Source organism: Colius striatus, chromosome 2 (assembly GCF_028858725.1).
Source record: "Colius striatus isolate bColStr4 chromosome 2, bColStr4.1.hap1, whole genome shotgun sequence".
Taxonomy (NCBI): domain Eukaryota; kingdom Metazoa; phylum Chordata; class Aves; order Coliiformes; family Coliidae; genus Colius; species Colius striatus.
In genome coordinates, this window is record NC_084760.1 from 35,084,665 (window position 1) to 35,101,143 (window position 16,479).

Below are 16,479 nucleotides of genomic sequence, written 5' to 3' on the forward strand. Positions count from 1 at the left end.
ACTTTTATTAGCTGTCTGTAATGCTTCCTCCTATGGACTGAGGTAAAATACTTTATCTGCTATATTGGCTTTTTAACTCAAATAGGTTTTATTTGCTTATTGGCAAATCAGATTCATGTTTCAGCTCACTGGCTTCCATGGTGTTATCTAATCTGCTTCACAGTATGAATGAATAGATTCTGTAATTTTGCATTACAGAATTCTTTGGAGGTATGAGAATAGTAATTAAGTGTCCTACATTTAAAAAAATAAAAAAACAAACTCAACTTCTTCTAACTCTTTGCCACTCTTAGCAAACTTTTATATTTCTTGACTTTTGATGTACATAGAATCATCTACTTCTAACAGTCTTAGGACATATGCAATTTTCAAAGCATATTCCTGACTATACAGCCACAAGATGATCAACAGGAAAGATTTAATATGGGTATTTTAATTTGGCTTGTTTGGGGATCATTTTGGAAGAATTGCATGGGATACAGCTTTGGAGAGGAGTCCAGGGGCATTGGCTTATTTTCAAGGATCACTTCCTCAAGAATGGCTTTTCCCAATACAGGAGGCCTGCATGGACGAACACAGAGCTCCTGACTAAACATAAAGAGACTGCATGCAGGAAGTGGAAAAGGGACAAGAGACGCAGAAAGAACATACAGACACCATGTGAACGTGCTTGGTTGGGACTGTCAAAGCTTCTACAGGTACATCAGCAGCCACAGGAAAGCTATGGAAAATGTGTGCCTGCACACATGAGACCTGGTGACAAAGAACACAGAAAAGGTGAAGAAACTCAGTGCCGCCTTTGCTTTGGTTTTTAATGGTAGGATTTTCTTTCAGGATTCTCAGGTCTCCGAGAGCAGAGAGAAACTCTGGATCAAGGAGGACTTATTCTTGGCAAAGAAGGATTGGGTTAGGGAACATATAAGCAAACTGGACATATAAAAGTCTATGAGAGCTGATGGGATGCACCACAAATGCTGAGAGAGCTGGCTGATGTCACTGAAGGCTTGTTTATCTGGTCTTTAGCAAGACTTTTGACTGTCTACCATAACACAGACAAACTGATGAAATATGGATGAGAAGTACAGACAGTGAGGTATACAGAGAAGAGGCTGAACTGTCGGTTTCAAGGTGGTTGTGATTAGCAGCACAAAATCCATCTAGAAGCCAGTCATTAGAGGTGTACCCCATTGTGGGAGACACTGGGATCAATACTGCTTAACATCTGCATTAATGACCCAGAGGATGGGACAGAATGCACTGTCAGGAATTTCGCAGAAGATACAAAACTGGGGGGAGTTGGTGATATACTAGAAGGCTGTGCTGCCATTCAGAGGGATCTTAATAGACTGAGATTTGGACAGACAAAAATCTGGACTGGTTTTGGCCAAAACCAGATGTAGCGTGAAAAAAATAATGCAGTATTTCCCAAATGTGCACTCAACTGAATGGCCCTGTGCTTTTGTAGGAATGCATAGATTCCATTAAACTTCTTAAGAAGTATATGGGGGAGAGGGTAGAGAGTTAATTTCACATGAAGAATTTGTGTCCTACTTTGTTTAATTCAGAGCAAATGTAAGAACACAAGTCATCTTATATACTACTTACCTCTTACTTCCAGGTTAAACTTAGGTGAAATATAACACAGAAAGCAACACTGAGAAGACTTTTTTGTTGGTTTGTACATTTTAGTAGATATGGAAAACATGAGATAATTTATCTGAGTGATGCGGTCTATAACATATCGGGAAATACAATCTTAGTAACTATCCTTCATGACAGCCACCTCTTATCAGCGGAAAGTTTAGAAGTCAAATTATGTTTCAAACCCATCCATTTGTTTGTAGAAACAAATTCTAGTCTTTCAAATTCATACCACCCTAAAATAATATTTTCCTCCACCACAAAACAAGGAAATTTTTTAGGGCTCTTCTGACCTAAACTAGTCCCACTCATTCATGTATAATCTGAAATGCTGTCATTACAAGGCTCAAATACTTAAACTACAAACATGTATTCTCACCTAATGAGGAGCCAAAATAAGAAGAAACACTGACAAAGTGGAGATCAATACCTGTGACACTTAGTCTATATACCTCTTCTTCTGAGAGCAATTTATTTGCACTTATCTTAAGATTAAATGAATCATCCACTGGTGACCTTACTGATGATATATACAACTGGGAATGGCCTCTGTAGCCTAGAAGGACTAATGGGAAGATAAAGAAGTCACATATGGGATTTTTGCCTTCTACACTGTAAAGCAGCATCAACAATCTTCCCAGATCAAAATGCCAGACTTGTGCCAAGAATTGTCAGGAATACTTAGGAATTGTTTAAGTGATGTGAGGTTACGTTGTTGGGGCATACAGGTAAACATTTTAATCTATGATTCTGTGATTTTAAATGCTTTTTAAATAAATTGGTTACATAAAGGTGAGCTTACTATATCTCAGATCCAAAACTTTAAATGAGATATTTTTCAAGCTGTTTATGTTGTCTCTAAATATAGACAGTCTCATTGCTTACTGTACCAAACTTTTTATTATTTCAAACAGACTTCTGTACAAAAACATCAAAGTAGGCAAAGAAATTCAGTGACTTCAGCAAACAGCACATGACAACGCACAGAATACTTTAAGGTTCACATTTTTATTATACAAGTGACAAATAGCTTTCCTCTGGGCTACTTAAAGATAAGACTTCATTGTTTGACAAAGAATCGCAAGTAAGCATGTATTAACTTCAGTTACCAGAATGACCTGTCATCCACCTAGATTACCTAACTGGAAGTGACTATGAGCAAAGCAGGACCTTCCCTTACATATATTTTTAGGTGTCTCTCCTTGTAAACAGTGAATTTACTACTGTGAATAAGCAGTGATTCCTGCTTCCAGAAAACCAAAATAACCCCCTAGTGTGATTTCTAACTTCCTGACAACAACATAGCAAACCGCAGCTACAACTGCAGATGTGTGGCATGAAAGCTGGAGTTGTGGTGCTGTCCAGTATCACAACACTTGTGTACAATTTTGGCATCTGTGGGTTCTGATCAGGCTTGGGGAACCTCATAGTGGTTGGCCTGCTCAGAAATTAAGGTAATCCCTACTCCAAAGAATTTATGATATTACTACTGCTTAAGAAATGAGTTCAATGACTCAATGTGTCACAGCCAAGTTTCAGCAACCAAATGTATCTTCAAAGTCTTAAGGTAATGTTTTCACAAGTGATATGCGTGAAAATCCTAATGGAGGCACACAAACCCTGATTCACATACACAGGAATTAGCAAATACAAATCTGAGTCTGTGCACAGCATTGGAATTTTCACACATACATGCAAGCAAAATACACAAAATTGAACACATTTTCAGAACATGACCTTTGCAAGAATATGTACAGCAACTGCTGACCACCCAGAAGACACACTTAACAGAGCATGAGCACTTTACTGTTTTTGGCAAAGTATTTATATTTCCATTTAGTGAAAAAATTACTTGAAAGTAAGAACAAACAACTCAGCAAGGAACAAAACTCCTTGAAGCATTAATCACATCTCAAAAACCAATGAAGAGCAGTCAGCTGATATATATTTCTGTGTTGATTCTGAATCACCTAATGAATAATACTATCAAGGAACTTGATGGAGTGCCTAAGAACAGCTCAGGTCTTAATTATATCAACTCTAGTTTGATGAGGCTAATTTGACAGTAGGGAAGTTTGCTGCTACAGAAGAGAGTTCTGCTTTAGACTGGCTTATATCAGCAAAAAAATTACTTACTGGGTATAGCTGTCTGAGAGATAATGTTCATCATGATATATTTACACTGACAAACCCCTTCTAGTTAAGTCAAAGCATTAGTATTTTATCTTTCCTTTCTAAATCTAATATAATCTTAGAGATTTTTCAAAATCTAGCAATGGTCTTAAAAACTGTTAATTTAGACCGAATCTGAAAAAGGATATTAATTTCCTCAACTGATGAAAGGTACAGGTTACACTTAATAAAAATGAAAAATTACCTCTTTGCAATATATTTTTGGGTGTCAGTCACCACATAATCCTTAAAAATTAGGTGGAGCTCCACTTATTACAGGAAAGACAATGTATTTTATGACAGTAATGAACATTAAGGTATTCTATTCACACAAGTTTGAGTAGATCCTAAAACTAACTGAAAAACTGTGCACACGTTCTCAAAACATACCCAATGAATTTTACTTTCTCTTATATGAACTTTCTCCTTTAAAGTTTCTTTTCTGTAGTATCTTTGACGTTTCAGTTTACTTCCATTATGTCTTTACTACTACTTACTTCTCTATTAGAGAAGGTGTTTAAGGATTAAAATGCACAGAAAAATTGTAGCTGAAGTATCTAAGTAAAAAAGGATTTTTAAAAGATAAAGGCTAGCATAAAAACTTAGGCTGCACTATATAAAGTCAGTCAGGTTATAAACAGATTCATATATTTTGGCAATGTGAAGAAAATGGTTATGTAAATACACACAAGTATTAACATCAAACTGTATTAAATTATGTAAACATACACATCTTCTGTGATCAATACAAACTTCTACTCGTCTCTGAATCCTACTGCAGCATAGCTCGAATTTGTTTTGAAGTAGATTCATCGTTCAGGTGTTTTGTAGTGAACCTAGAAGTTACAAGTTAAATCAACATTATTTTATAAAATAAATAGGTATAAGAAAAGTCTGAAAACTGCAGTGCTTGTATTTGAGATCAGTGCAATTCAGTTACGCCAGGGAGCAATTTACATGTTCCTTTAGTCATCAATCACTGGAATTGAACTGCTAATACTCTGGTGCTTTTTATACAATGGTAGAATCTTCTAAATACCCCTTGCAATAAATTATTCCCTGTTACTAGGCAGAAAATTGTGGCTACATCCTGGATAAATAGTTTGCCATCTGTCTATGACATTTTTGTAATTTTGGGCCAACATTGTATCTTGTTTTTCCAGCTCAAAGCCTAAATAGTAAAAAAATAAAATCATAGAAAGACATAAGAAATGGGTAAATGCTAAAAGGATTTAGGAATCCAGATTGAGTTTTGGCATAATCTATAAACCTAATTTTAAGCAGCTTTCTTAAATGTCCCAGGAATACTGAAGAGCTATACTGTGGGATTTTTTTCCCACTTAAGCCCATATATTCTCCACTGCTTATGTTCACAGGGAGATCAATTACCACATAAGCTGAAAATATTCTTGATACTCATAGAATTTAACTTCACATCAATTTTACTTCAAAAGACATGAGAAACAAATATGGAGGTGGCTATGGCTGCAGTTCTTGCTCTCTGCAAGCATTCAACAGCAAGAGAATTCAATATAGCTCTGAAAAACTTGGTACTAAGACACCTTTCCCAGCTTCCGACAAGTGTCAGACTACTGCACCTTGCTTCCCAAGATAGAACATTAAACATTTAGCTACAGGACTGGGATTCAGATTGGTGGCTTCAGGTTGTATTATGTAGCAAAACTGTGAAAAAAGTCTTATTACAAGGAAGACAAAAGTAATCAAGAGTTTGAAAAATCCAAATTCTACTCTTCCCTTCTAAAATGTTGTGGCTGTTGAGGTATTTTACATAAAAAAACTTTAGCTTAGATATATTGTTAACCTTTGATGTATCATTTACTTTTTAGATGGCTAAGTTTTAGATAGTAAAACAAACCCTAAGTGTCTCTGAAGAGGGACATTATGACTGCCAATATTAGTAGTCATCGCTTATCAAGAAATGAGTATTATTTAAGGAAACCCAAATTATGAAGGCAAACTTGACAATTTTTTTATAAATCAAAATTCTAAGGTGAGAAGTCTTAAATATAAAGACCTTGGGAGAAAAACAAAGAGGAGTTTGTTACAGCTGAACCAAACATACCTGAGAGCATTCAGAAGTCCTTCCACAGTGTCAGGTGGTTGTTCTTTTAAAACTTTTATGCATCCCTTCATCTGGGAATAGAAGCATGCCACTATTGAATAATAATATATGAATTGCACTAGCTGAAAACAAGGAAAAATTTCACCACAGATGGACAAGTTGCTTTTCCTACTGAGTGTTAACACTGCTTTATTTGATACAATAAAAGATTGTAACTTACTAAAAGTTAAAACCCTAACCTTTGATAAAACAACATCTACTTTAATAAGCTTTTGTTGATAATAAACTACATGTTTATATTTTATCTGGCACATGATTTCTTCACTTCTAACTTTAAAAATAGCAAAATTGGCTGATACAAACACACAAAAAAAATCTCAGGCTCATGTCATTGCCATTAGCAACTATCAGAAGAGATGTTTCAACTTTGTCTTATTTTTATGCTTAAAAACAAGAAGTGATTTCTAGTATTCAGTTTTCAATCGTAAACCTAACTCTTAGTAACTTATGACTTGTTTCGTAGCTAGTGGTTATGAATTTAATCTAAGAAGTCCATACTGTTGATTTTAAACATCACACTGAACAACTATCTTTACGGAGCCTGCAAAAAAAAACCAGGATGAAACTCTGTCCAAATTTATAAAAGGGGAAAAGAAGCAGGAAAGCAGAAGTAGAACTCATTTGACCCACTATGCAGACTCCCTATCTAGTCAATAGTGAGAAATAAGAAAGTCCTCTAACCTATTCAGAATATACCTCAATATGTAATGAATCATGCTCCAGAAGTATCTATTTCTTCCCACAGCAATGAAGATATCTAGCAACCATCCAGAAGTTAGTCTACATTAATTCCAACTTATTTAAAATGACAGATAAAAGATATGGCATAGTTTGAACCTTCAAAGTCATCTTACAGTGCTAAATCTACATGTCATTATATTCTTGGCAGCTAAAGAGCAACTTTGCCTTTTTATTAAGTGGACAACAAGTCAGTGTCCATGTACTTGCCAATATAAATTATTTGAAAACCTTAGCTTGGCCTCCTGAACAATGTCCAGCATAAGTCACTGATCATTGCTCAGTTGGCTCAATTCTACCTGAAAGTAAAACTAGCTTTGCAAATAGCATATCAGAGGAAATTTTCAGGGGAGTAGTACATGTTTTGAAGTGGCCCAGTTACCTTTCCTGAACTAGAGAAATTCAAGACTATATTCACACCACTCGGTACAGATTTATGTGCCCCATCAGATCAGATAAACTCAAAGGGGAAAATTCAAACTATTCTTCTCCATTTTTGTTAGAATCAGAAACCCTAAAACAGTAAAAAACCCCAGCTGTTAAGATGTGTAAGCTAGGAGCCTGTAATCAGCAGTCTGAAACACAGTCTCAAGTCTTGAAAGAGCAAGGAAAGGGCAATTTGTTCTACTGTCACTGATATTTTCTTGAAATAGCTCCCAAGAAGTGATTAGTTTGGTGAAAACAATAATTTTTTTATAGTAAAGCAAGCTCCTCATCGGAAATATTAGAAGACTTTTTTTTTTTTTTAAATTAGAGAAGAATCACTAATTAGGCAATTAAGGTTTAGGACCATGGACTCATTTTAAAAGATGGAGTCATACATCTCCTGCCTCTCATTTTTGTCTAGCTAACCTTCCTGTAAGATTACAGGTCTTTATGGTAAATGTGACAAACAAAGTACACACATCGTGTATTTGGTCCTGTCAAAATTTCACTTGTCTCTGCAAGAAAGAGACTGAATTAGCAGTCAGGAAGTCTGCATTCAATTGCTGCGCTCTATCTGCTGCACGACCTTGAGCTAATCAGTTCACCTCTTTGTGACATATCTTTCCCTGTGTAAAACAGAGTCAACGAGGAGATGTACTAAAATACTGATATATGCAAATGAAAAATGCTAACGCACAATAATATATTTTTTCTTTTGAAGTAGGCTTTCTTCTAAAGGGAAAGAGCATCTTTTTTCATGAATTACTGCTTATTTCTGCTGAAGCATGCAGTGCATGACATCAAGGTTTGTAAAAACAGGTTGAAAAAATATGAGTACTTTTTTTTGTGCATGCTTGCAATATCTCAGATGAAAAAATAAAGTTGATTTCCCCATGACTGGTCATACCGAAGCTACAGCTGAAGACTCATTATCAATGTTAAAACAGTAACATTTCAGTTCTGCTACTACACATCCCAGACAAAGCAGAGAACATGTCAAATATCTGCTTACTTACAACAGCACTACTGTCAAAGATGAACTTTTTAGCATAACTAAAGTATATGATTAGCATAACTAAATATAACCCTAGAACTTATTCCAGAGTAGGTGTAATATGAACTGTAACCATACAGTTAGCAGGAAAGTGTAGCTAAGACAAATGTGTATCTGTGTCTGGAAGAAAAGATAAAGAAAAGAAAACCCTGATCCTTATTTTAATTTCAAACAAGCTGAGATATTAAAGTACATAGGTAAAGATAAATTTAACCTTGTGGCATTCAAATGTAATTAAAATGACTTCTACAAAGTCTTAAGCATGTCCTGAAAAAAGCTACAGACTACTATTCTAAAACCTACAGAGTATTAAAGTCACTCTTACATCAATCTTTGATGTCTTTGAGAAAGCTCCCACAGGATGAACATGATCATACAGAATAATAACTCCCACCATTACTCGCATGCAGAACATGAGAGTCTCTTCACTGGTGAACCTACTTCTGTACTCTCTGGAAAAGAAAACAAAAGAAATAAACAGTCTTGACTTTTTATTGGGTGATTTTGCAAACTAGACTGACTGCATGCAGTCTGAACTAAAATAGTCTTTTAAGGCTAAAGATGCATCTTAGTAAGATTTTAAAGAACTCTGAATTGCGTAACTTCCTGTCAATTTACAAAAACAGTTAGAAAGCAAATAGAGATATATAAGTCCCTTTTAATGCCCCTTCACAGTTTAGATCCTCAATTCAGCAAAATGTCTACGATGATGACTGCAAAGAAGGCTTCCACAGTTCATTAAATATGATGGGAGACTGATCGTACTTCTGTTTAATCTTAGAAATACAGCATATCAGGACCTCAAAGGCAAGCTACTCTTTTTGCTTAAATTCCTACCAGTTAAGTTCTAGGTGGATCATAAGTCATTGCATTCTCTATTTCTGATCATCTTCTAGTAGATGACTTGCCAAAAAAATGAGTTAACACATAAGGTTACTTCTCAATTACTACACCTGTGATGTCCTGGGATCGCAAGATGAGTCCCACCTCCTGCTTACACTCCTCAAGGATAAACGAACATAGTAACGTCAGGAGTTCTTTACATGTCACCATGAACACACAACCCTAAGACAGGATGACTACCATGACTTGAATGTGTTTTCCACTCAAGGAGAACTAACTTCTAACCTCAAAAATACTCAATGAAATGCATAGCTGAACAATAGTAACACCATTGGCTATACCTACACTAGCAGAACACAACTGTACAGGTTCCATATAGCTGCACTTTCTCAAATCCAGAAAAAGAATCTACTAAAATGACCCTCAAAATTGTCCCTGTGTATCATTTGTGAAAGCATCCCTTAGAAAAGCCAAAATCTTGCCCTTAAATCCACTAATTACTGAACAATATGGGCAGTCAAGACAGTAGTTGGCCTATGGTCCTGGTTAGACATTGAAACTTATGTGCTTAAGATTTCACTTGGTACAGGCTGACCATGTAAGATTGCCTAAAAAAACTGCAATGCTTATTCACTGAAAATATCATAAAGGGGTTGAAATAAGAGGCAAAGCTTTTTCATACTATGTCATACTTTGTATACAAAAGTGCTAACAACTTAAGGCAAACCTACAGTAATTCATTTGGAAAAAAAGATATCTTTACTTCAGGTGGCTACTTAAAATACCATAACAAATCTTTCATACAAGAAAAACAAGACTTAAAATAAAACTTACGGTGTTTCCAACATGACTTTACATACACTGGCCATAGTACTTAGACAGTCCGTCGTATTTTCAATTGGTAACGTTTTGTTCTAGAAGGGTTAAAAATAGCCAATGTTAAATAAATCATCCAGTAAAATTAAAATCAAGAGTGTTTACATTAGACGTTTTCTACCCCATTACCTACTTCTGATACAAAATGCGTAGTTGCATTACTGAGAGTTTTCAGCATTGGTGTGGCTTCTGCATAGAACAGGGACATCCTATTGGCCATTTCATTGTTCACTTCATTCTCAATGTCTAGCTGATGAGAACATGAGAGAAAATAGTCAGTAGAACTCTTTAAAAATCTTGTCAGCAGAAAGAAAAAGATAACAGACATGCCAGCAAGTTAGACTGTTGCATTCCCTCTACTCTGCCCTGGTGAAGCCTCATCTGAAGTCCTGTGTCCAGTTCTGGGCTCCCCAGCTCAAGAGGGACAGAGAACTTCGATGACTCCAGTGCAGGGCCACCAGGATGATCAGAGGACTGGAACATCTTCCTTATGAGGAAAGGCTGTGGGAACTGCGGCTGTTTAGTCTAGAGAAGTGGAGACTGAGGGGGATCTCATTAATATTTACAAATATCTAAATGGTGGATGTCAGGAAGTCGGGGCTTCATTATGTTGTATCTAGTGACAGGATAATGGAAAGAAGATAGAACACAAAAATTTTCCATTTAAACATAAGGAAAAGCTACTTTACTGTGAAGGTAAGGGAGCCCTGGCACAGGCTGCCCAGAGGGGTTGTGGAGTCTCCTTCCCTGGAGGTCTTCAAAACCTGCTTGGACGTGTTCCTGTGTGACCTGATCTAGGTGGACCTGCTTTATCAGGGGCTTGGACTAGGTGATCTCTAAAGGTCCCTTTCAACCTATGATTCTATGATTAATAGTTCCACTTTAGTCAGTTCATCCGGACTGCTGATTAACTCTCAGTGTGAAGGAGAGAACATGACAGCTAACAAATCAAAACACTACCACAAATGAATAAATCCATACTGATAAATACCTTGGTGAGTAGCTGATCGTATTTTATTGACTTACATGCATGTTGTTTATTCTATTACGACTTATTGTCCGCCTATAATAGCTGAAGTCATTCTGAATTGCTGGGTTTCTCATCTTTGAGGAAAACAAATAGGAAATAATCAGTTTTGGTTCAAAATACATGGAAAACAAATAGCATGTATTGAAAGACTTTATTAACCTTAAGTTCATCAAAACGAAGAGTAAAATGTAAGATTTCTGCGAACTCTTTTGCTAGAGCCTGTTCTCGCTCCAGGTGCTGAGTTGGAGTATAAGGTGGGCATGTCAAGGATTCCAATAAGCTCTGCAGGGCTTTCTCTGAATAAAAATCAGAAGCACAAATTCTATTCAGTTCACATTATGACGAAGTTTTAAGTCAGTATCTAAATATACTTTGTTTGAAGGGAAGGAACCCTCCAAACATGCAGCATCCTAACAGAATTTTTTTTTTCTTACTATTCTAAAGCAAGAAACATTAGACAGACACCTGCCTCTTCAAGCTGTCTGTCACTTTCTCTCCATCTTGTACCACCTGTCTCTCTTTCCTTGTTATCACCCTTTACCTGGTATCAGTATGGAAAATTCTGAGGAAAGAGTTTTTCCTGAATTCAGATATTCAGCTCTTTCATCTTCCCCAATTAGCCATCAGCTCAGTATAGAGATTATTCCGGCATCTCTGATACTAAAAGTGTACTCTTAGGCATTGACAGCAGTGTAATTCAGGTCCTGCGGCTACAATTACCAGTATAACTCAAAAAGTGAAAGACTTAGTAAGCAGGATGTTGTTGAAGAATTCCCCTGCACTGGGAGCTCTCCCACTTCATACATGCATTTTTGCACACTGGTTCTCTTTCCAAGTCTTAAATCAAAGAGTAATTACATCAGTTTTGGTGTTTGTAAGGATAACAAAGTCAGTGTAAATCATGCCTAACTTTGAATTTTCACCCTGTGAAAGTTTATTCACATCCACCTCCCCGTTATCCACGCTTTTTAAAAGTAAAAAATAATGGTTTACATTCCTTTTAAAACTCTGAAGGATTCAAATTGCGAAAAAATAAATTGCACTAGTATAATATGGCCTAGTGAAGTGCAGAAGAGTGGCAGGCATCAGAGAAAACACTTTATGCAGGTTTATCACATTCTTTGCTTGTACTCTATTCAGATAATACAGACTTAACCGTGGAAGACGAAACTTCCAACGTCTTTATATATAAAGTAGCCTAATAGACATACTAAAACAGGGCTCACCTAATCTGAGTGAAAACTCATAAAAGCGCTTCAGCCTTACAACCAGAGGGCAGACTGAATTCCATGCTTTTTCTTGCAACTGGATATCATTAGGATTTTGTATTGCCTGCAATTAAAATATTATCGTAAAGAACTGTGATATATCAGTAACATGCAAAGGTGACTTGGAATTTTTCCACTACATTATTTTAGAAAGTACTGTAAAATATAGAACAATTATGAGAAATTACAAGAACAAGAAATTAGTAAATCCAAAAACTCCTATGCTTTCCACTTTCCCTCTCCCCCTATAACGTACTGATTTAACATTATCCATTCCAATGCACCACTAACATCCAGAAATATATTTTAATACATTCTTTGGGGGACAAAACTATTGTAGAAACATCAGGTAAGACCTTTTATATGACTATTGTTTGCAGAAATAGCTTTTTAAAAATTTTGATGCTTTTGAAACCATCAACATATTCAGGTTCTTAAGTAACCAAAAGCTCATACTAACAGTAACTGCAAAATTAATGCAGGAAAAGGCTTGGTCAAGCTGAGAAAAAATTAAATTACAGCTCAGAATTGTACTTTGGGACAAGAATAAGATGCTTGTGAAGTGTATGTAAGGTTACAATTTACTGTTGTTCATTATTTTCAACTTTTTTTACAGTGTATTTCTGACATCTGAATATTACTTCTTCCATGCCTCTAACTTTGACTTCTACCATGAGATATATGAAATAAGGTACATGAAATGTTGTTTCTTAAAAGTGAAAAATACTTACTAATTATTAATAATAAGATTAAAAGAACTTGCAACAGTCATCTAATAGTTTCACATTAGAGCTTTATATTTAACATTACATATAATCTGTAACATATTTTCTAATTACAAATTTAATGAAGATTTCCCTATCACAAGAATGTGCTTCGATATGGAAGAGAAAACAGAACACACTTAAGTTTTGCTTCATTTTCCAAAGAACTATCATTAACATTTACAAACATACATCTCTAATTTCTTGTCCAGCTCCTTTGTAAGCCTGAAGGTCTGCAAGCATACTTTCCGAGTCCTGTAAAACAGCACTGATCTGATTCCATACCTCCCTCTCTCCGTCTGTGGGCTGTGCATCTGAGAAATAGAAAAGCAAAATGCACAAAGTCAAAAGGTAGCTGCAATATATATGGCAAGATTACTCATTTCTACTTAACAACATTATATCCAGCTTGACTACATGATACTCTATTCTGATATGTTTTCTTAAAATACACAATTATAGTCTGCAGCCATTCTAAGATCAAAGTTTCTGCTTTCTGTATCAGGGAAGAAAAAACAGTACAGTTTTTGTATGCTCTGGCTCATAATTCCTATTCTCAAAATACAGCATTTTCAAGTGAAGCACTGTCATAAAGCAACGTTATTAGAAAATAGGATAATGCAATGCCTCGGTCCTTCAGTAAAAATGTCCCTCTCTTCTCCACAGCTTGGTTACAAAGAAGTGTTCACTTTTCTTGCAGCTTGGGGATAAAATCAGACCTTTTAGTGAATGTAGCAGTGGGTATTACACCATTTTGCCTTTCCTCTAGGCTTAACTAGGGTAATTTATTTCTCCCTTTGTTAAACACAGATGCAGTACTGTTAAAAATAAATATTTTTCTTTTGTATGCCAGAGATTATTTCTACTACTAAAATAAATCAAGTTCTGTCAACGATCAGTTTTCATGGTGGGAGTGACCTGCAGACCTTTATTGTTCTGAGAAATGAAATTTGGATGAAGATCAATTTTTCCATTCAAATCCCATCCGATGGGACTTTAGGAACAGTGTGACACCAGGGAATGGTGCTACCCCTAGAACACAGACATGTTAAACACAGAGCCAACAGGCAGCGACTGAAGACTGGAAGACCCATATACAGAATTTTAGTTAGTATTTCTAAAAACAATTACATTATCCCAGCAGAGCCCTACACAGGTGCATCTTTCTATTTTAGTATTTAAAATTAGATTGTAAAGATAGATTTGTATTTTTTCTAAAAGAAAAACACACTTGAAGGTGAATCTTAGGACGTAAGAACTACTTGTTTTAATTAAAAGCACTGAAACACCTTCAGTTCAAAACAATGATTAGGAAGACGTACGCTAGTAGATAAGAAAGATAAAACCCATTTTTTCTATTTAATCTTCTCAGACTCCCTAAGAAGTAACACAGTTTTCCACCCATGTATCAGGAAAAGACTAATTTAACCACTCTTCATTAGAAGCAAATGAACCAGTGTCTCCATGACATTTCAGGTTAATAAAAATTTGTTTCAACGTGTTATCTATGGATCTTGCATGAAAAAGACACAAATGGCTGAGATTAACACGTCTGTTGTTCTGAAGGAATTAATACTTAAAATCTTTCTTATATTCCTATATGAGTCCCATGAGACTGGGCACATGAAAGAATATCAATTTGACTTTGCTTTTATTGTAGAAGTTTTCTTTGATCTGATTTAAAAGACAGAACAAGTTGAAGTGAACATAAGCTGGGCTTTCTTAGATGGGTTTTATATACAAAATATGTCACATAACTGAAAAATTTCACTATCCTTCAAAAAGCGATTTCCAAAGAGGAAAAAAAAACCCATCCCAAACTGGAAAATCCCAGCTGAGATATGGTTTATGAACTGACCTATTAGTCACATTCAGTTTACACTGTTACTGACTGGTTCTTTTCCCCAAGCTGCAAGAAATCTCAGGTATACACCTTAAGGGGTCTGTCACCTTGTGGTAAAGAAACAAGCAAGTAAACATTCTTGAGTTTAACAAAGAGAGCAGTAATTTTGCAAAACATTTAAATACTGTAGAACAACAGAGTAGGGGGAAGGTATGAGTCACCTATAAATCATTATCTCTACTTTAACAGTTAAACAAAAGTTAATTAAGATAACATTTTCAGTGACTACTAAGACACAAAAGAGGGTAATGTATTTGTACAGTTCATGAATGTAAAATTAGCAGGTTCAGGTCATCTGAAGCACGGGTTGGTTAACAAGGTATTTCTGTTACTATTTATGAAGTGTTAGCCTCTACTAGAAATGTGAACACTAAGTATTGCTTGGCATTTGGAACTTAAAAATGGCCTTTAGTAACACCCTTTATTGTTAAGTCTTTCTTCAGATTTTCCCAACTCATCTTTTGGAAGCTTGGAGAAGGCTGAATATTTGAAACCCATTGGGCTTTCTGTAGTATCCCAGCACCTGGGAAAGTAGAAGTAGGAGGAAGGTAGGTGCGTAAAAGATGGAAAGAAAAGGAAGGGAGAGGAAGAGGGCTGCAAAGGCTACAAAGCAACAGGCTTAGCTTGCTTTTGCAGAAGCAGTTTATGCTTATGCTGAAAGTGTTTAGCTTAAAAATAAAGGTAGGGAGGATGACTAAGGCTTTTTTAAAACAAAACAAACATGCATCTTATTTATGAAATATATGTTATGCAAACAGATGTTCTGATAACACCATGGCCATGTTTCAAAAAGGGATTTTACACAAAAATTTTTCCAAAAATGGTCAGCTAAAGTACTGTAATTGATCACTTTGAAAAATATTTCATCTGCTGTCAACAACAGTAAGAACAGCAACAACAACTAAAAGGAATACAGACTTTTTCATGACTGATTTTGGCTTCCAAAATTGGGTTACAATACCAAAGCTTGTTTCTCTGTTCTAAGTGGAAAAAAAAATGCCACTCTTGAATCATAGTGTGGAATCACTGCTTGGCAGTCCTCACCTCTTCTCCCCATACCACCAGTAAACCAACATGCACTTAAGAAATTTGAGCCAATTTGTAAATAAAACCATAACCACTGACTAATCCACATTCAATGCAAGCCCTCTCAAGTCACTGCATTTCAAGTCTGAGGTTCTACAGTACCCATGATTAACATTCAGAGTATGTTGTCTTTAAAAAGGCAAAACAGGAGACTCGCCACCCTTTGCCCAACTGTTTCTAGTGTGAATCCCAAACCTGACCACTACATGAATCCTCTATCAGGTTAATTCAAGAGTCAGATCAGGCTTGACTCTTCCACATACAGATTCTACTAGTAAACTTTAATTTAGAAAGCAAGAATATTCGCTGTGAAGAGAAATGTAATTCCATCGGCTCCACCAGAAATAACCAGGAGATAAATCATCTATTACATGAACAAATACTTTCTTTCATCTTTACACATGGTCTAGTTCTTGTTTAGGATGGGGCTTCAGATTTTATAAAAAAGGGAGGAAAGCTGGACTCACTATAATCCATCCCATTTGCAGATGCATTAAATATTTCAGGTGTATCGTGAGGTGTGAAGGTGGGATCA

The 16,479-nt window shown here is 35.9% G+C and overlaps 1 protein-coding gene across 4 annotated transcripts in view; it reads right to left on the reverse strand.

Annotated features, from left to right (window-relative positions):
- Window positions 1-2,583: 2,583 nt before the first annotated feature.
- Window positions 2,584-16,479, reverse strand: part of CYRIA (CYFIP related Rac1 interactor A) — a 58,041-nt gene continuing 44,145 nt past the window's right edge. For all 4 annotated transcript variants that reach the window (XM_061989703.1, XM_061989704.1, XM_061989702.1 and 1 more), the window contains 9 exons: window positions 13,148-13,269; window positions 12,150-12,255; window positions 11,083-11,219; window positions 10,920-10,997; window positions 10,027-10,143; window positions 9,852-9,931; window positions 8,500-8,626; window positions 5,897-5,967; window positions 2,584-4,649 (listed from right to left, as the gene is read on the reverse strand). In XM_061989703.1, coding sequence (XP_061845687.1) covers window positions 4,586-4,649; window positions 5,897-5,967; window positions 8,500-8,626; window positions 9,852-9,931; window positions 10,027-10,143; window positions 10,920-10,997; window positions 11,083-11,219; window positions 12,150-12,255; window positions 13,148-13,269 — 902 coding nt within the window. In that variant the 3' untranslated portion in view covers window positions 2,584-4,585. The remainder of the gene's footprint in view (window positions 4,650-5,896; window positions 5,968-8,499; window positions 8,627-9,851; window positions 9,932-10,026; window positions 10,144-10,919; window positions 10,998-11,082; window positions 11,220-12,149; window positions 12,256-13,147; window positions 13,270-16,479) is intronic.